The sequence below is a fragment of the Acanthochromis polyacanthus genome, chromosome 5 (assembly GCF_021347895.1).
Source record: "Acanthochromis polyacanthus isolate Apoly-LR-REF ecotype Palm Island chromosome 5, KAUST_Apoly_ChrSc, whole genome shotgun sequence".
Classification (NCBI taxonomy): Eukaryota; Metazoa; Chordata; class Actinopteri; family Pomacentridae; genus Acanthochromis; species Acanthochromis polyacanthus.
In genome coordinates this window covers 17,433,324-17,453,956 of record NC_067117.1, presented here as the reverse complement: position 1 = coordinate 17,453,956, position 20,633 = coordinate 17,433,324, and the positions used below count along the sequence as shown (strand labels likewise).

The window sequence follows — 20,633 nt, the reverse complement described above, 5'->3', positions numbered from 1 at the left end:
TTCCGTCTGCTTCTGACAGGAAACATGCTGACCTACTGAAGAGAGGAGAGTTTCCCTCAGGAGCCAAAACGATGATCACACTTTGAGTTAGCTTCTGTTTTTCTTCTAGTTCCTTCCCAGTTTTCCTTTCTCTCACTCACACGCGCTCCAAGGAGGCCCTGGAAACACGCTTGAACACAGTCCCATCAGCTGGGCATCAATAATTCAATCCTCCTGCACTACGTTGATGTTTATGTTTCACTGGTGGATGAACACAGTCACCAGATCTATATTAAGACCTCAAGTATTGTGTTGAGAGGCAACGTAGCTGCTTTGTAAAGCATTGCAAAACTGCTAAGAGCCTTCCAGGAAAAAACATTTCTAAGGGGCTAAAATAAAAAACATAAAAAATGAAAAAATAAAATAAAAAATAAAAAATATAAACGGAGCAAGATTAATAACAAATACTAAACGCAGGGAGAACATTGTTCCAGTCCTGGCTGAATTAGAGTGACTCCCCATTTAGTACAATTTTCCATTTAAGATTCTCTTGATTGCTTTTAAATCTCTACGTGGCCTGACTCCACTTGGCATTTCTGAACTTTTAATTCCATATTCTGCACCTATAAACCCCTCCGATCTGAGAATTACTGTTCCAAGCACCACAGTCCAGGCACAAAGCAAAGGCTTTTACTGTTTTTAGCCCCAATACCATGAAGCAAGCTTCAACTTACAGTCAGGAAACTTCAATCAATGCCTCAGTTTTGAAAGGTTTCAAAGCCCACCTACTCAGACAGATATTTCATGTGAATTTCTAATAATTTGTTAGAATATAAAGAATATAGGAATAAAGTTTATTGTTATTATCATTGTTGTTGTTGTTTGAACACAGAATGGACGTCATGAAACAAACAAGTACACACTATACTGGAAATGTTAATGAGCAAGTGGAGAGGCTCATAGACCAGAAATCACAAGTCAGTAGTGAGTCACAGATCAGTGTGTGATGTAAGCAGTTCATTAATGTGGTGATGCTGACTTACAGAATGTGGTCCAACTCTTCCTGAACAACTTGGCAAAGTTGATGGACATTTGTAGAACAGGCTCAGAACTGTGTGAAATAATTTCTGAGATGATGAATAATGAAGTTGTGCGGATTGAAGTGTCTGGCTACGGCCATCACTGACAAACCAGCGTCCAGTAGCACATTCTCATCTTTCTGTTGTCATCTGACACATTGTGTAATTTGAATAAAGCTGCACTTAAAGGTGGCCTTTTATACTCACTGGTCTAAAGAGTTTCTGTGTACTAGTTACTATCTGGTTATTGTCTTTTAAAGCCACACCTGGCTAGGATGTGGATTAACTCAATGACAGCTCAAAAACCTTTTGTGTACAGGTTCTCTTAACTGAACTCTTTTCGAACCACAAAAATTGAAATTTGGTTCTTAACTTTTTCTCACGGTAAGTAAAGAAGACCATTTGGATGCTGTGTCTATATTTTCGTTCCATTTCTTTGGCACATTTGCAGTTGTGGCCTGTTTTTCATTCCAGTGTCCTTTGCCAAAAAATAGTTAGACATTTTAGGAAACTTGCTAATAAGCATTTTGGTGGAGAGATGAAAGAATTTCTCTCGTTTTTGTCAGCAGCCAGTGAGCTTAGCACAAAGACAAAGGAGAGACAGCTAGCTTGGCTGTGTCCAGGAATAACAAAATATGCCCACCAGCAACTATAAAACTCATGTTGTTTTATTAATGCATACAATACCTAACGTGTAAAAATGACAGCTTTCTGTTTTATAGGTGGATTATGACTTTTTTTTTTTCGGCTAAGAGCAGTAATTTCATGGATTCCCTGCTAGCTGCCTGCTCTGAGCCATAAGACAGTCTGAAACTGGATTTTGTTCCCTTTTGATCAAGGCCAACCAAGCTTTTTTCCACTGTTCTCAGTCTTTATGCTATGCTAAGCTAACTGTTGGCTTCACCCTCATATTTAATGAGCAGATATGACAGCGGCATCGGTCCTCCTACCTGACTTAGAGAACAAATAAGCAAACAAAACAGAACAGTGGACTGAACAGCTTTAGGACATCCACCATGTCGCCTGTGTGCACTGAGCCCTGAGTTCAAGAGTTCAGGGCTTAATGTTACTAATCCTGTCAGTTGGTGAAATGTACACTGGAAACGTGAGGCAGGCTGTGCAGCATTATGTATATACAGTATGAGAAGACTAGAGGTTGAAAATAATCTATTTGTGTCACCCAGGTGAAAATGGCATGAGTTCACATCTTATAGAGAAGCAGGTGTGTTTGTCCATATGGACATTCTGTATATGTATGGCAGGAGCAGGGCAGCTACTCGGACGTGATATTGGCAAAGACGAATGTGTGTTTTAGGAGTGGACTCCAGGAATGGAAATCCATACTGGAGGGGCATGCTGGTCTGTGGGTCATACAGCCATACAAGGGCATAGTGGAGGCAAAGGCCCATCATACCAGGGCGCACATGCACATACATCTATGTGGGTGTGTGCGTCTGTGGTGGTGGTAGTGCCAGCTGGGCAGCTTAAAAATAGTGCGGAGTGGAGGATTGCAACTGCACGGGACTCTAGGAACACATGACCGCTCATGCGGTAGTAATTTACAGCAGATTTCTCTTAGCTTTGCGATGAGACAACGAGAGGGTGACGATTAAACCGAGTCATCTCATAGGGCCGTATCTCCGACGCCTTGCTTTAATTATGAGGCGCTAGAGGAAGCAAAGGGAGTGTGCTGTTTGTGGGCTAAGGCCATGCTGTGTGTCAGGTAGGGGGTGGGATGTGTTATGGGTGTCACAAGGCCAGTAAGCTGCAGAATAAGGCCTCCTCTGTGGTGAAGCGAGCCGTGCAGACATGCAGGGACAGTGGGGCAGTAGGTTGGGTGGAGGAGGTGAAACGTGATGGGGATCAAACTTGTAGGATTAAAGAGCACTGGACTAACCTCTGCTAATGCACAGAACACAGAGCGGGGATGAAGAACCAAGGGGAGGCTGCAGGAACAGCTGCTCATTAAAAAGGCCCAGCGCACTCTGCCCTCACAGCACATCAACACTCGCACACAGCTATTAATACACGTGCATACGCACACATAAAGACAGAAAAATACTTGTGGTACAACATATGTATACACACCATAAACTATACAACTGATTTGGATTGGAGGATAATCTCATGCACAAAGTGGCTCTTTCACCTCACATAATCTCAGTTTGGATTAAGATGGATTATTGGATTACAAGGGCCTTCCCTGGGAGGGAGAGAGAGAGGGAGGCAGACAGAGACACAAAGAGATGGATTACTGAAACTCATACTTGATGAACATAGCAAGTATGTATGTATTTAAATACGTATTATGAAGTATTACTATTATCAATATTAATACCCTCCATTTCATTCAATTCCACAATTATACAGCATGTGTATTCATGTATGATTGTATATATTCTTTTTCTGGAGATTTTGACTTGAGAAATATCCCTACATGCTTTTCTGATGAGAGTTAGAGGAGAAGACGGCTATCACTGTCTTAGTTGTGGACTATATATGACGCAAACACCAACAACCACTTGACTTAGCTGAACTCAAAGACTGGAACCAGGAGGATAAAACAATCCTGACTCTCTAAAGACAACAAAACCCATCTATCAACACCTCTACAGCTCACTATTTCAAGAATTATATCTTGTTTAATTAAACCGTACAACAATCCAAGCCTAAAACGTGACATGTTTTTACTAGACAAGCTGATAAGATGTAAGCTAATTGGTAACTTTCCAGACAAACATGAGAGCGATATTAATCTTCTCGTCTATCCACGGAGCTTGATACATTGCCCCTACCTATCTTTCTATGTCAGCCACTCACAGTTGCAATCAAAGTAATTCAAGACAATAAACTTATTGTAGACAATAAACTTACTTAGACATTCTAATGGCGACTGGTGGCTAAAATTTAATGAAAAGTTGTCAAATGAAGCCTTGGCAAACAATCAAAGAAAGCTTCGTAACTAAAAAACTATTCTGAACTTACCAACAGTACTAGACATAACTGAAACAAATCCTATCGATCCCTGGAAGCAAAATTATTCAAAAGTCAGGTTGTAAGAATTATGTCCTGTGGCCTTTGTGACGTCCATTAAATATTTCTGATCAGTTCTCACAAGATTCTGACTCCTCTTTATTTTTTGAGTTTTATCCAGTTCACTCATTTTCTTGAGTTTCAGTGCCACATCTGTTTTCTTCAAATTACACCAAAATATTCAAGGACATTCCAGGAGACATTCCTGAGCCTTCGGTTGACTTGGACATATGCTTGATCACTGTCATGCTGAGTAGACAAGTGATGACTAAGCTACAATTTAGTCACTGAGGTCATTGCATTCTTCTTTAAATAACCTGGTATTTTTAAAAAAAAATCCTACTTGCTTCTCACACAATCAAGTTTACCAGTTCGTGCAGCAGAACACCCCCACAGATCCATCTCACTGAGTGCCTGCTGGGATGCTGTTCTTCTTGTCCCTTTGGACCTACCATTCCCACACCAGACGTACTCCTGACCTGTGAATCCAAATAGTTGTAGTTTAGCCATTAAACAGACTCACAGAACTCATTTGTTTTCTTGCATATTCAAATAAACATCTATGTTCAAAAATGGCGTGTGGAAATATTTCTGTCCATGATGTTCTTGTCTTCTCAGAGTTCTTCTTGCAGTCTGTACAGATTGTCTTGTTCCTATGACATTGGTTTCTCCTGGAGGTTTTTGGCAACTGTTCAGATGTTTCAAATGCCTGTCAAGTCTTGCCTTTTTGTCTTCATCAGGAAAGATTGCTGCTGTATCATGAGTTTTAAACTTACTGCTAACTGTATGTCGTAATTTCTTTGCCTCACTGTTGAATTCGGCTCTTTAACTTTGCATTTTTGCAACTCAGCTTGGACACCTACATTTCCTGAAAGCTTAATTATGTTTCGCAATTGCCTGAAACACCAGTGTTTGATCTTTTCTGGGCCTTTTGAACACCAAGCTCTATTGTTTATAACATGATCTAAGCTAAAGATAAGCGATATAAAAGCATGAAATTGACTGCAATGAAGGAACAGAAAGGAAAAAACAGGAAGCTGGGACAGTTCCAAGTGTCGTGTTGACACTTTATTTACTAAGCTGATAGGGAAAGGTCACTGGGTGTCACTGAGAGAATATTAATATAAATAAATTGAATATACAAGCATTAGGGCGCTGTGTGACCTTCATGCTGATCTGTCAAAAGACAAATGGGGCAGCAAATAGTGCTTGTACGCTCATTTTAGACACAGACACTCAGAATTAGATAAGAAATTCATAGTCACAAAGTAGCCATTCACTATACATACATATCCATGAAAGGCATCTTATAATTAAAGGGCCCAGTGACCTTCTAGGACATTAAAGCAGCCCTATAACTAAGCCTATGTGACTGTGCACACCCTACTAGTGCCTCAACAGACACATTCAACTGTCTGTGTGACTGAGTGAGTGTGAGAGTGTATCTCCTCTCCAAGACTGGGTCAGCGGCCTGCAGTGAATCACGGAGAGGAAAAGCAGCAATGACATTGTTGTGTCTGCTCGAAAGACAGTCCTGTGCCAAAGGACCCATAACGGCAGAGGCCACTCTCTGTGCAGGATAACTGGAGCATCCTCCAGCCACATGCCTCTGGGTCAGCAGAATCAGACTCGGCCTAACTGTATATGCGCAAATGTGAGAAAGAAACAAGAGACAGGGAGAGCTACAAGTATGCGGGTGAAAGGGAGAAGGGGGTGTCAGCGTGTATGTGTGCGGTTGTTTGTTAGCAGGATGGAAATGAAATTAGGGCATTCTTTACAGCTGAGTAGGGCAAAAGAGAGGCTGGCAACAGAAGTAGGCTAAATCATCATGTCCCATCATCAAACACCCTCTTGTTTATTGCGGACTAGGATACAGAAATGCCCATGTGACTTAAACGTGAGAGCAACTTGCTCGCAGATGAGCTAACAAGTTGTTGTCCTACTAACCTGGAAAGAAAGAAAGAAAGAAAGAAAGAAAGAAAGAAAGAAAGAAAGAAAGAAAGAAAGAAAGAGAAAACTGGCATGCTTTACATTTTCAACCTATTGCAATTTCATTTTCAAATTTTTCAGTTTCTTGTAACTTCACTTCCTCATGTCCATTCTTTGCTTTGATGTGCTTTTCTTTCACTTACACAGACAGCCAGGGTCAGTCTGAAAAGGCCAACACATGCAGCCACTGTGGGCTCTCATGCCTCTGCAGGGACCTGTGTGATTCGGTCTGAGATGAAAGAGGGATTCCAGTGGTGGTCACATGCTTCCTGCGGCGCTACAGAAGAGTCCAACCGTCGCATGGATGACAAGCCATACATGGCTTTCCTTTGTGTGTGGATGCACGGGCAGGTTTCTGTGGCGTTGTGCAATTCCTCTGTTAAAGGCAACCTATGCATGACACGTGTCTTTTCAGGTTTCACTTGTATAGGCGAGTGTGTGCATGTGTGTGTGAAAGAGGTTTGAATTTTATGTTTGTTTCTTGAGGCTTTTAGGTGGAATGCACAAGCAGGCAAATGTACTCTGAGAGAATAATATGAATGAACTACTATTATACTTAATTTTATATGAGCTGCATTAATAAAATATAAGCAATTCCTGTAGCAAACCCATACACACACACACACACAAACCACCTTCATCTCCGTGATATACTTCCACCTCCAGAAGCCTGTGATCCAGAGCTGAGATTGGAAGTGACTTTTCCCACTGTGCATCGAGCCATAGATTGCCTTGGAGCTGGCTGCTTCTGTGACTCGTTGCTGGGCTCTTTACCACCTTGTGTATGTGTGTGAAAATTAGAAAGCAAGGGAGACATAAAGAGAGAGATAGCTTGCTGAGCTCCTGCATTTAGGAGCTGTTGTCTGAGGAACTTTACATTCGTCTCCAGCAAAACCAGAACAGGGAAATCACCTCTACTGAGGCAAACCAGACCAAGGGAACAAATAGACAGACAAGTAAACAGGCTGTCAGACAGACTGGATGATAGACAAAGGTTCTAGTTTCTACAAATTCTATCTCAAGGCTAAGTTTGGACAAACCAAATGTAAACAAATGCAGTGGCTGAATGATGCAGAAAGAAAATTGCATAAAGGAATCATATGTAAATATGGGTTCTTGGTGCTCCACATAGCAATTATAGAGAGGAAGAAAGACAAAGGGCATAAAGTCCGAGAGTGAGTGAGAGAGAGATCATAAGAGGGCATCATGAGGGAGAGTGTGTCTGCGTGCATCAGTGGGGTGAGCAGGTTCAACAGGTCCCATGTTGGGTGGGAGGCTTGTGAGTGCTCAGGTGCTAGAATCCTATATCAGAGCCAGTGCTGACCATGGGTCTATATCAAGAGCCGGATAGGGTTTCAGCTCTGGGTGGAGGATTATTCTGAGAAAGATGGGTTCTGGCCAGCCTGAAATAACTGATCCAAACTTGCTCTGACTTATGCACGCTAATGAAGAACAGGGGGAGATGGAGGAAATGCAAAGGGTGATGCACCTCCTGCCCCTGAGATTTCCTTCCAGTCAGGAAGTTAAAAGAAGTGCTGTGAAACTGGAGAGAGTGTCAGGGGAGCTTTCTGGGAAGGAGTGAAGAAAGGGAAAATGTCAGCATGCTGGACTGTGCAGCTCTGTGCACAAGGCCATGCATTCCTGATCTTTGTAAACCATTGCAAGCGTTGGGACACTGGCACATAATCCATCCGCTATGGACAGTAACCCTCAATGTACAGTTGCTGTGATTTGACTATTTTGGCGGCTGTGATGTTGAATAAAGAGAAAGATGGTTGAGGCCATGACTGCATCCCCCTGGGGAGAACCCTGTAATGAACAGGTCGTCCCAAGTGTCTGGGGAGAAGCTATAAGTACACTCGGAGCTATGCAAAGTGAATCTATGGCTTGTGTTAATTCATCAGTACAAAGCTGTACAAAGGCCAGTCAACAGTTTCCAATTTCAGACTTGTCTCTCATGTATGTGTATGTGTGCGTGTCTAAGTGTATACTCTGTGTACATGTGTGCGTGTACTTGTGCGCAGGTGTTTAAAAAGGTGTACATGGACATCTGATGTGCGTCTCTTACATAATGGTCGATTATAACTTGAAATGTATCCAAGTGGAAACCAGGAAAAAGGACGGTGTCACTCCTCTGTGCTGGGCCAGAAAAATTTACTATAGATGGGAAATTTGTGAAGCTGATACGATAATCTTATAGCACATTATGTGACTTAATATAGATTTATTATATTTAGTTTCACTGCAAGCCTTGCATCATGAAGTGAAAAGAAGGATTGAAGAAAAAATGAGGGATACTTGTTGGATTACAAGTGTGGCATAATGTTTGTTTAAGATTGTATAAATACTTTAAGTTATTAGATCATGCCAAGACATGTGCACACAATTAATATTTTTATTCTACAAAAAGCTCTGCATTGCTATGGACATGTTTTATCGGTGACATATTTCTGATTCTGAGTATATGTTCTTTAATATTTGTTATTTTCTAACTCTCTCTCTGGCGTAATATACATAGTGCAGTTCAGCAAGTTACTGCTGCAGTGCGGTTTCTAAACTATCGGACAAAAATAATCTTGACAGTCTAGTCGCCAAACATACAAAAGATTTTTTTTAGTAATGGTTACCAAAAATGCAGCCCACCCAGATCAGTTTACTTGTCATGAAAAGCATTACTCAGCTAATGTAAAGAGCTCATAATATCTTCTCCCACATGCAGGTGCTTTATACAGTCTTCGTATATACATCTTGGGCTGAGCTTGGACACCATTAAAAAGCATTGTGAGAATTTTAAGATTCACCACGTTTGGACCAGTACTAAAAGTTAGGATATCTCTGCTTTGATTTTGACCCTGACAAATTTTAGGAATCCATAAACCTTGCAGAAGGGGAACAATAGACCACCAGAGTCCCACTTTAAAGTGAAACATGGTCAAGATTCCATTTTCCTTCTGTCCACATATGTTGGCTTCTCTTTATGTGGCAGAAAAACTCAAACTGAAATACAAAATGTCCCTGGTCTCATTAGCCACTTCAGTGATAAATGCCACATGAATGTCAGGTAAAACAAATATAATACATAATTTGGGTAATATGGTATGCCTACTTTGTAAATTATTTTATGTGTGACCTATCAGAAGTGTATTATTACATTATGTTGTTAGATCTAACAACTTAAACTATGTTAGCAGAGTGGAATGAGGAGCCCCAATAATGTGATGTTGAGCTGAGGACAGATTACAGCTGTCTGTCTCCTCTGCACTAGCAGTGGCGACTTCCACAAGTCCACCAAAAGCTACAGTATGGTATATTCACACAATACTCCCTCTTTATTGACTGCATTTTCTGAAGTTTTTCAGATAGAGAGCAGAGAGCAGTGAAGAAGAAGTACTAGAGAACCCTAAGTGTTTTAGTTCAAGTCAACTGGACTTCTTTATTGGTTCTTCTCTTATCTTAGATTCTTCCTCAGTTCTACTGGACTGGTTTGGAGAAGTCCAATTACCTTTTACTAAAGCACTTTCCTGGATTATCTGAATGACTGAGAATCTGCACTTCAGGACCAATGTGTCGTGGAAAAACACAGGTTGGCATGTGAAAATGTCATGAAAGGCCTTTATCGTGGACATTTCTGGTTTTATTTAAGGTGTAATTCTAATTTAATGGCATGACTTAAGTTAAGCTGAAGCTCTGTGAGAAAGTCATTGTGAATGAGAACAACTGTACAAATAAACAAATAAACCAAGGTCAGCTGAGTGCACTGCCAAAGCATATGCACTGCTGGGAAATTAAGTTCCAGACATTTTTCACATTTTTTTTTTTTTAGATATGGCTGGGCACAGCTGTGTGATTGCCCTACATACTGAAGCATATCAGTGCTGAATTATTCTTATCATCAAGGCAGGAAAGTTAAATCAACAGATTTCCCTTAGACTCAAGGGTCTCTTCAAACCGCTAGGACCATTTTTATTGAGATGAAGGAGTTTGAAGTTTATTTGGAGTCAAACAGGTCTGGGTTGATTGCCATTAAATTTAAGGCTGGTCTGCCATCTAGTGGTAAAAGAAGGTGATGCGTTTAGGTTCCAATAGTCTCACCGAGTCCAAAGAAAATGCTAAACGGTAAAACATTAAAGTTGGATAAGAAGAAACTGTAAAAGACAAGAAAATACTGCATAAGATTACTGATTGATTGAACTGAAGAACGACAGTCCAAATAGCAAACAGCAGAGGTGTAGTTTTTCTGTTTTCACCGCTTGTTTCGTCCGTCTAGTCTGTTGTTCCTGTAGCCCTTAACTGAGACACAGTGCTGATATTCAAACAGTACTTTGGATTATATTTGCATGTATTCTATCAGCAATTGTTATTAGATCACATTTGTATTTTCATGTGAATTTCTATTTAGATTGGTGTTGAACTTAAATGCATTATCGGTGTGCAAAACAAATGCAGCGTCCCTTCCACTTAATGAATTCATTTTCTGTTATTGTTATTTTTTTTGCTGTTGTTGTCGTTTTTAAATGAGCCCACACATTGGTGATTTAGGTTTATTATTATAATCACTTGATGTAAAGGTGCCATCACTTAAAACATCTCATGAAAGGCCAAAATGTCAAGTTTTTTCCCCCCCTGTGGGAATCTGGAAATTTTGCAACAAAGTTAGAATTTTAATAATCTACAGTTAAAGTGTACACATGGTGTATAATGTGCACTGCTACTTTTAGGTCTACAAATAAACTTTCAAAGGATTCACCGTTTCGCAACCACAAAGCATTTGTGGCAGCATGGAAACAGCTCTTATCATGTTGCCACAGACCTTTATGTTACTAAAATTTGCTTGCATAAAACTAAACATCAGCTAGTAAATTAAAAAGCAAAAGAAAATTCTTCAGAAGGACAGATAAAAAACTACACTAAAACAAGGAAGGAGAGAGAGAAAGACAAAAATAATTTCTTTCTATGTCTGAGATAAGGGTGACCAGGACATTTGGATTCATAACCCCAGGCTGTGGCACTGCTGCCAGTTAAACACCATGTACTACACTGAGAAATGTAAATTTATGAAGAAGATATATAAAGTGTTCCACTTGACTTACCTCCCACAAAGTTGTAAAACTGAAGAGTAAAGCCATTTAGGGATAAATAGGTGCATTTGTGTGTTTAATAGAAACAGCTGAGTGAAAAATGCAAGAACTTTAACACTGAGAGAAGTCATAGTGACTAGAGATGAAAGAGTTTCTTTTTCCCTCTGTCTGTACTTTCAAGATACTGCAAAAGAGAGGCTGGAAGGATGAAATTAAGGCTGTCTAGAAGATTAGCTTCCCTTCATTGGCTTCATGTAAAATCCAGAGTAGAATTTAAAATCCTTCTCAGGGCTCCAGACTGCGACTAAATGGTCGCATTTTGCAACCAAAATTTGAGCAAGTGCAAGCAAATTTTTTCATCCACTGGCGCATGTGTGACCAGTAAATTTGCCGATTCTTTTTTTTTTATTATTACTATTGAGTATTTTTTTTGTTGCTTTCAAACTTCTGCTCCACACTTCAGCCCAGTAGACTGTAATGCGTAAATGACCTGGTTTACCAACCGACATGAAGTCCCGAAAGAAGAAGAAAGGAGACGAACACCAAAGAAGAAGAAGGCGGGGTAAGAGCTGGGGGGCGAATGACGGTGAAGCTCCTGATGTTTCACAAAGGCTTCCCTTACGTTCAGTCTTATTTTGAACACAAATTCACCTTCCTGTCCTTCCCTCCTTTCTTGTCCCCATTCCAGCTGCTTCTAATTTTAGACACATCCTTTGCTAGACAGCAACAGCGTGGAACCATTTTCTTTCGTCTTTAGGTGAGTTTTCGGACTTTTCAGCGTCTTCGTCATGTCAAGAAACCTCTTCTTAGATAAAGATTTCCTGTGCCGCTGAATTGGTCACAAAATAAAAGCTCGTTGCCTTAAAAATACGTTTTCAAAATAAAAGCCTGAAGGGAACGGTTATTTTAACACTAGCAAAACAAAGGCTTGCCAAAAATGATGAACTGATCAACAGACCTTTATAGGAGTAATTTACACGTGATTCAGTATAAATACATAATGTGCACATGCATAACACATGCCTGTACTCAGCACAAGGTCTTTTTTATGACAGATTTCATCCGTCTGAAATTATACATCAACTGAGCAGCCTTGGTGGAGTACTGCACTCTGAGTGTTTTTCTTGTTATGTTGTGTCAACTGCTGCACAGTAAAATGTGAATTGAAAACACAGTTTCTGCATTTATTGTGCAAGTATTTATCAGTAATACAGTGAAAATGAGAGGAAATGTGAATATTTACGTTTCAAGTCGATTTTGGTGTGCGCCCCTAAATTTTCTGCTTGCGCTTCTAAAATTTTAAGTTAGGGGCCACTGTGCTCCTAGGAAAAAAAGTTAGTCTGGAGCCCTGCTTCTCCTCAAATACAAAGCCCCCAACGACCAAGCTCCATTGTCTCTTAAATACCTTTTGCACCATATGATCTGAATGGAACATTTCACTCTCTGCATAAAGGCTTTCTTGAGGTTTCTAGAATTTGGACAGCAAAATGGGAGGCAGAGCCTTTAGTTATCAGCTCCTCTGCTGTGGAACCAGCTCTAAGTTTGGGTTCAGGAGGGAGAAACCCCCTCTATTTTCAATATTAGGCTTGAGACTTTCATTTTCATAAAACGTATAGTTATGGCTGGTTCAGGAGATGCCATAGTTATGCTGCTATAGGGTTAGACTTTCCATGATGCACTGAGCATCACACTCTCCTTCACTCTCCAAACATTAAATATCGCCATTACATGTCACTAACCTTGTGTCTTCTGTCTCCTGTAGTTTGTGATTTGTTTCTCTGCAGGTATCTCTGGCTCCAGAGCAACACAATATTGATCTGCAGTTACTGGCCTCACCATCCTCCTCAGTCCCTAACGTTTGCCTATGTGTTGTTTAGATAGCAACCCTCCCTGAGCCTGGTTCTGCTGGATGCTTCTTCCTGTTAAAGGCTGCTGACTGTTGTCAAAGAGCTGCTCAAACAGAATCATTTAGATTTGTTGGGCTTCTCTCTATGATATAATATTGTAAGTTTGTTCCTTTACTTCGTGAAGTGCCATGGGATGGCTAGTGTAGTGAATTGGTGCTATATAAATTAAATTAAATTTAAGTTGAATAGATTTAATAAACACTAATATATATAAGGTAAGCTGGAGAAAGATGCCCTCTGTAGGTAATCAGAATCAGAGAAAAACTTTATTTATCCCAGAGGGGCAATTAGGTGGGGAAAGAGCAGCACATTAAAAAAGAGCAAGAGAAAGGAAAAAACACTAAAAAGGTAGGTGGGCAAAAGCAGCAAATTATGTGCAGTGGCAGGCCTGCTGCCAGTGATTGTATGAGTGGTAGCTGCGGAGGTAGTAAAGGTAGTAGTGTCCATATCAGTGTCAGAGATGCAAAACAGCCGATTATGTGCAGCAATAATAATAATTAAAAAAAAACAGCAAGTATATTAAAAGCAGCAATTTAAAACAGCAGACTGAGCAGCAGAATGTACAGAATGGTAGTACTGCACAGTGTAAAAGCCAAAGTAAGATTGTCCCCTCCCTCATTATTCCGCTGGACATAGTCAAGTTTCAATTCACGTCTTCCTGTTTTTGTTTTTGTTTTCAGTGATAGTTTCCTTGCTAATCTTTAAATGGAAACATAGTCATTTTCCTGGTGGAAATCAAAGGAACTGGTTTTAGGTATGCTGATATTTGATTTGGCAGTATGAAATAAGCATTTGTACAAACATTTTTTTTCTGTTTACATGAGAGTCATAAGGAGGGCTATCAATTACTTTGAACAAAAATGAACAAATACCTTTTTTGTAGTGTGTGAACATGTAAGAGGAGGATTGTTGAGGGAAGACACTAGTGTAGGCTAGCATCTCTGTTGATAGGACATTATTTTTATTTCTGTAGTTTAAATACCAGTAACATTAAAGTTGTATCCCCCAAACTGTGATTTGTTGCAGACCCATCAGCTCTAAATTGATTAGTAATAATCAAACCGTTTGACATACAATGAAAAATTAATATTGCTATTTATGTTGCAGTTAGGGCTGCCCAGTGCAGTAGTGGTTAGCACTTTCGCCTTGCAGCAAGAAGATCCCGGGTTCAAATCCCGGCCTGGGCCTGGGATCTTTCTGCATGGAGTTTGCATGTTCTCCCTGTGCATGCGTGGGTTTTCTCCGGGTACTCCAGCTTCCTCCCACAGTCCAAAAATATGCTGAGGTTAATTGATTACTCTAAACTGCCTGTCAGTGTGGATGTGATTGTTTGTCTGTATATGTAGCCCTAATTAATGTTAAACACAAAAAACACGGTTGTACTGATCAGAATGACTCATCATCATCTTGTTTAAATATATAACTAATTCCTGACATAAGAGGCAAAATGTGTCAGACATAGAAATGTCTTAGATATCATTTATTGTTTATTTATTATGAAAATAAATATATGAACAATATAAAACCACTTAAAGTTACACATGAATGGTTTCATCTATCTATCTATCTATCTATCTATCTATCTACACACGTGGACAAAATTGTTGGTACCCCTCAGTTAAAGAAGGAAAAACCCACAATTCTCACTGAAATCACTTGAAACTCACAAAAGTAACAATAAATAAAAATTTATTGAAAATTAAATCATCAAAAACAGCCATTACTTTTGAATTGTTGATTAACATAATTATTTAAAAAAAACAAACTAATGAAACAGGCCTGGACAAAAATGATGGTACCTCTATAAAAGATTGAAAACTATTTGACCAGAGTGACATGATTAACTCAGGTGTGTCATTTAATTGACATCACAGGTGTTTCCAAACTCATAATCAGTCAGTCTGCCTATTTAAAGGGAGACAAGTAGTCACCCTGCTGTTTGGTGAAAAGGTGTGTACCACACTGAACATGGACAACAGAAAGCGAAGGAGAGAATTGTCCCAGGACATCCGAAAAAAAATTATAGACAAACATCTTAAAGGTAAAGGCTATAAGACCATCTCTAAACAGCTTGAAGTTCCTGTGACAACAGTGGCTCATATTATTCAGAAGTTCAAGACCCACGGGACAGTAGCCAACCTCCCTGGACGTGGCCGCAAGAGGAAAATTGATGACAAATTGAAGAGACGGCTCGTTGGAATTGTATCCAAAGAGCCCAGAGCAACCTCCAAAGAAATTAAAGGTGAACTCCAAGGCCAAGGTACATCAGTGTCAGATCGCACCATTCGTCGTTGTTTGAGCCAAAGTGGACTTCATGGGAGACGACCAAGGAGGACACCACTGTTGAAAAAAACTCATAAAAAAGCCAGACTGGAATTTGCAAAAATGCATGTTGACAAGCCACAAAGCTTCTGGGAGAATGTCCTTTGGACAGATGAGACCAAACTGGAGCTTTTTGGTAAGGCACATCAACTCTATGTTCATAGACTCAAAAACCAAGCATACAAAGAAAAGAACACTGTCCCTACGGTGAAACATGGAGAAGGCTCAGTAATGTTTTGGGGCTGCTTTGCTGCATCTGGCACAGGGTGTCTTGAAAGTGTGCAAGGTACGATGAAATCTGAAGACTATCAAGGCATTGTGGAGAGAAATGTGCTGCCTAGTGTCAGAAAGCCTCAGTCGCAGGTCATGGGTCTTCCAACAGGACAACGATCCAAAACACACAGCCAAAAACACCCAAGAATGGCTGAGAGAAAAGCGTTGGACTATTCTAAAGTGGCCTTCTATGAGCCCAGATCTGAATCCCATTGAACATATGTGGAAGGAGCTGAAACATGCCATTTGGAGAAGACACCCATCAAACCTGAGACAACTGGAGCTGTTTGCTCATGAGGAGTGGGCCAAAATACCTGTTGACAGCTGCAGAACGCTCATTGACAAATACAGAAATCGTTTAATTGCAGTGATTGCCTCAAAAGGTTGTGCAACAAAATATTAAGTTATGGGTACCATCATTTTTGTCCAGCCCTATTTCATTAGTTTTTAAAAAAAAAAAATAATTGTTAATCAACAATTCAAAAGTGATGGCTGATTTTGATTATTTAATTTTCAATAAATTTTTATTTATTGTTACTTTTGTGAGTTTCAAGTGATTTCAGTGAGAATTGTGGGTTATTCCTTCTTTAACTGAGGGGTACCAACAATTTTGTCCACGTGTGTATCTATCTACTTCATACCAGAAAATACATGCATTTAGCCTGTCCTCGGCAAGCAATCACAAAATCAAACTGCAAAAATGAAGTGTTAAAAATGCTATTAAGCCATAAATATACACATACAACTAAAGTAGGAGCCCCAGATTGTTAATATTATTTCTATTGTCTAATTTTTATTTTTTACTTTATCTCATTTTTCATTTTATTATTTTTACCCTTTACTTATTTATGTATTTATTTTAGTTTTTTTTTTACTATTATCATTTTTAGTTTTATGTTTATGGTTTTACCTGAAATTATCTTTTATTCCACTTGTTCTTTCCCTTACTTGGATATGGCATTTTATTATTTTATGCGTAATTTATTCTGATAATCTTTTACCTTGTTTGGAATGACCAGACTTGTGTTGTTCAGTGTTCTTCCTGAGCATCTTTCTTTTCTGTTTTGCACTGATTGCAAAGCACTTTGTACACTCATTTTTAAAGGTGCCATATAAATAATGTTGTTGTTGTTATCAGTAGTAGTAATATGTCAAACAATGCATAAAGTGAATTTTTAACTACATTCTCCATATGAATTTCCATATACACTACCGTTCAAAAGTTTGGGGTCAGCCAAACAATTTCATGTTTTCCATGAAAAGAGTTTGATTCATGTGCTAACATAATTGCATAAAGGTTTTCTAATCATCAATTAGCCTTTCAATACCATTAGCTAACACAATAGAACACAGGAGTGATGGTTGCTGGAAATGTTCCTCTGTACCTCTATGCAGATATCCATTAAAAAGCAGCCGTTTCCAGCTAGAATAGTCATTAGACATTAACAATATCTAGACTGTATTTCTGATTAATTTAATGTTATCTTCACTGAAAAAAATGCTTTTCTTTCACAAATAAAGACATTTCTAAGTGACCCCAACTTTTGAACGGTACTGTATATGGTTATGAATATTATATGTTCTCATGGGGGGCATGTTACCCCAGTTTACCCTGTGTATAAACCACAAATGTTGTTTACTTTGAGGCTGCCAGATGGTATAAAGAGGCCTTGTGTTGTGTTATATAAAGCAGCTTCTCCTCGGCCGTACTTCTCCTTTAAGGCCTGACGTCAGGAGTAAAACCTGCTCCGGCTGGGTGTCCGTCGGAAAGTGAAGTGTGTTTGGCGTGTTACTGCCATCGGAGTTTTCCTCTCTGTTTTCTGTCTTTCGTTTCGTGTTTTTGTGGGTTTCTAACTTCACTCTCGAGGTGTTTCGTTGTCGTTTCACAAACCCGGCGCTGTCCCGGACTTGTAGGATGTTTTAGAAAAGTTCCTGAAGCGTTCTTTGAGGAAACCGGTGGACCGAAGACCCCACCGAGATGGAGAAGCTAGCCGCTAGCTGAGTCGTTAGCCGTGAATCACAGATCGTAGCACTGACTCGGAGCTAGCATGCTAACAGCTAGCTAATTTAACATTTTAAAGGCTAACCGAGTGACTTTGTTAACCTGTACCGCCGCAACTACCGACATTTTCTCCCCGGGCTCGGCTGCTACACCGTGAAGAGTCCGTCAGAGGCCGGCTAACTCAGGAAGACCCGGTTTATGTTGAGAGGGAATCGGCGTAGCAGTATTGTCGAGGTGCCTGTTGTTCATCTCAGACTATGAGCATGCTGTCCAACGCACAGAACCAGCCACTGTTTCCCAACCCGGCGGGGCAGCAGAACCCGGCTGGGCAGCAGAACCCCACGGGCCAGTTTCTCCCCTTCCATGCAAGACCCACCTTACAGATCAAGAAGAACGCCATAACAGACGATTACAAGGTGACCAGCCAGGTGTTGGGGCTGGGCATCAATGGCAAAGTGCTGGAAATCTTCCAGAAGAAGACTGGCGACAAGTATGCACTGAAGGTAGGTTACATCTGGCCTGTAAAACAGAAAGAAAGTATCATGTTTTATGGCCACTTGTGGGTTTCCCAACTCTGGCTATACATCCTTTGAAGCTTACACAAATTTTATTCAAATAAATAAACCTGAAAAGAATCAGAATCACTTTATGCATCCCCGAAGGGAAATTCAGTTGTCAGGGTTCTTATCTGTTTAATTTTGAATTGAATAGCCTGACTAAAAAGAAGTAATTGTTGAGGAAATACAACTTAAAGTGAGAGTTTGTGTTTCAGTATTGGCCTGTTGGTCACTGTAATGTAATTTGATTTTTTTTTTCACATTTTACAGTCTTCAAAGTTTCTTGATGTCACTGTAGTTGGCACCCCACCTATCTTTGTAAATTTTGTAATCACTGGCCATCGTTACTCACCTTACAGCGTAACCAGATGTTTGCTGATGAGTTATTGAGTTATCAATGATTCATACACCTCAGTGAGAAAGGAGAAGTCTCTCATGTTCCAAGTTGAGATGATAGTACATTAATACTGGAGTGTCTTCCACACAGACAGCGAATGAATTTCTAAAAGGCATCACACCACCTCACCTGGAATGTGCTCTGTCTTATCTGAGGAGCTGCGTGTTGAACGGATCGCATTGCTGGACATGTTATGTAATATTAATGTAGTTTTTTTTTTTTTATTAGCTTCAGTGGTTTTCCTGGTATCTGCGCTGTAGTGGTGTTGCATATCATCCATATCTGCTATCTACTGTGATAAGATTAAACTGCTATTACCAAGTATTGCTTGACAGTTTCAACTGTTTCTTAGAGCTCCGGGTTAAAATTAACATTAAGATAAAACTACACTGCTACCCACAGAACTACCTTTAAAGATCGTTTTCTGTTGGTCAATGATTGACAAAGGATAAACGTCACAGCAGCTACCCACACACAGGTGACTGAAACAGGAAGCAGTGTAGTAGATTCAGTTGCTGAGGGCCCATTCAGTTTTTCCTAATCATTAAAGAATGGTTTGTAATGTGTAGTTTGTTCAAATTACACAAAATCTTCCCACAATGAATCACAGTCTGGGAAAATCCAGTGCACTGGGTCAAACCAAAAGTGAGTATAAATAACCAGGTCACAGCTATCTGCTGGTTTGTGTGTTTGTGTGTGTATTTAACATGAGTGCACATACATGCACCTTCTCAAACCTGCTTGCTGTTGTACGTCAGTGAACCTTGAGTTTGTTAGTAAACCCTGGTTAAGCAGTGTAAACAAAGAGTCACACTGCCTTGTCAGTTGTCTTTTCACAAGGCCTGTGCTTGTGAAAAGACAGCATTGATGCTTCAGCCAGTAGAAAGTCAGAAGAAAAGAAAGCTATGTTTATCCTAGAAATGTTGTCGGTTACAATCACTTTACCATGCGATATGAATATACTTTTGATGACATGAAGAGAGTCCGATACTTACTGTATGAAAGAAGTTCAACCGTGGTTAATGTGGCCCTTAATGCAAAAATCAAATCCTACTCCTCACACAATTTATTAGAAACTGCTTATTCTTTCTGTTGTCCGCTCAGCCTGTCAAGTTACATGAAACTGCTTAAAATCACACAGGTACAAGTCAGAGGCCTGAGTCACTGTTTACATCAAACATCCAAAATAGAGAAAAATGTAATCTCCAACAAGCTGGTTTGTGTCTCACTGAAACAACTGATTCCCTGGGATTTGTCGAGCAAGTGTCTCTGGACTTTGCTTAGACTGGTACTAAAAACATCCAGTTACTGGCAGAAAGATTACATTAGCTCAGATAACTTTGGTGAGAATGCATAGCACATCTAACATTTAGATAGATACAACAACAGTAGTGTGGGGATGCAGTGGCCACACACTCCTCAAAACTGGACAGCAGAAGACTGAGCTCGTTTGAAGTATTGTTTCTGATTATGCCCATCTTTTCATTTACACAATTGATCTATTTTCAACATGATAATCCAAAAAAGAAGAAGCAAAAGTCAAATAATGCATGAACATTTGATTTCCGGCATGAATAGTGAAAGTTTATGAGTTTAAGTTTATAAAGTTATGTCAACAAGGATTAAAATTCCAAAGCAATGTTTACAACACCTGTGGAATCTGTTGCATGAAGAACTGTTTTGAGAGTAAGGGAAGACCCTATCTATCTACTGATTATAATAAAGTTATGAAGTGCTCGGTGAGTGTAGCTTATAGACATTTGTTTGTCAGGAAACCGCTGTATGTCACATGTGCAAATTTGGTATCATACTTTAAAACCTTTGAACTTACTTAAAAAATTCACTTTTTCATAGCACTTATCTTTATTTGTTTGACATGTTTTAGCGATATATCTGCAGCAATCTGAGTCTTATTAGTCAGTTCCTTTTTAAACGTGCTTTGTAGAGGTCTTTGCTTTTTTTTTTTTAAGAGATGGTTAGGACTAAGCAGGAAACGTACCCCTGGCTAAAATTAATA

At 39.7% G+C, this 20,633-nt stretch overlaps 1 protein-coding gene across 1 annotated transcript in view; it reads left to right on the top strand.

Annotated features, from left to right (window-relative positions):
• Positions 1-17,392: 17,392 nt before the first annotated feature.
• Positions 17,393-20,633, top strand: part of mapkapk2a (MAPK activated protein kinase 2a) — a 31,911-nt gene continuing 28,670 nt past the window's right edge. Inside the window, exon 1 of the mRNA XM_022197295.2 lies at positions 17,393-18,165. Within this exon, the coding sequence (XP_022052987.1) occupies positions 17,920-18,165 (246 nt within the window). The 5' untranslated portion in view covers positions 17,393-17,919. The remainder of the gene's footprint in view (positions 18,166-20,633) is intronic.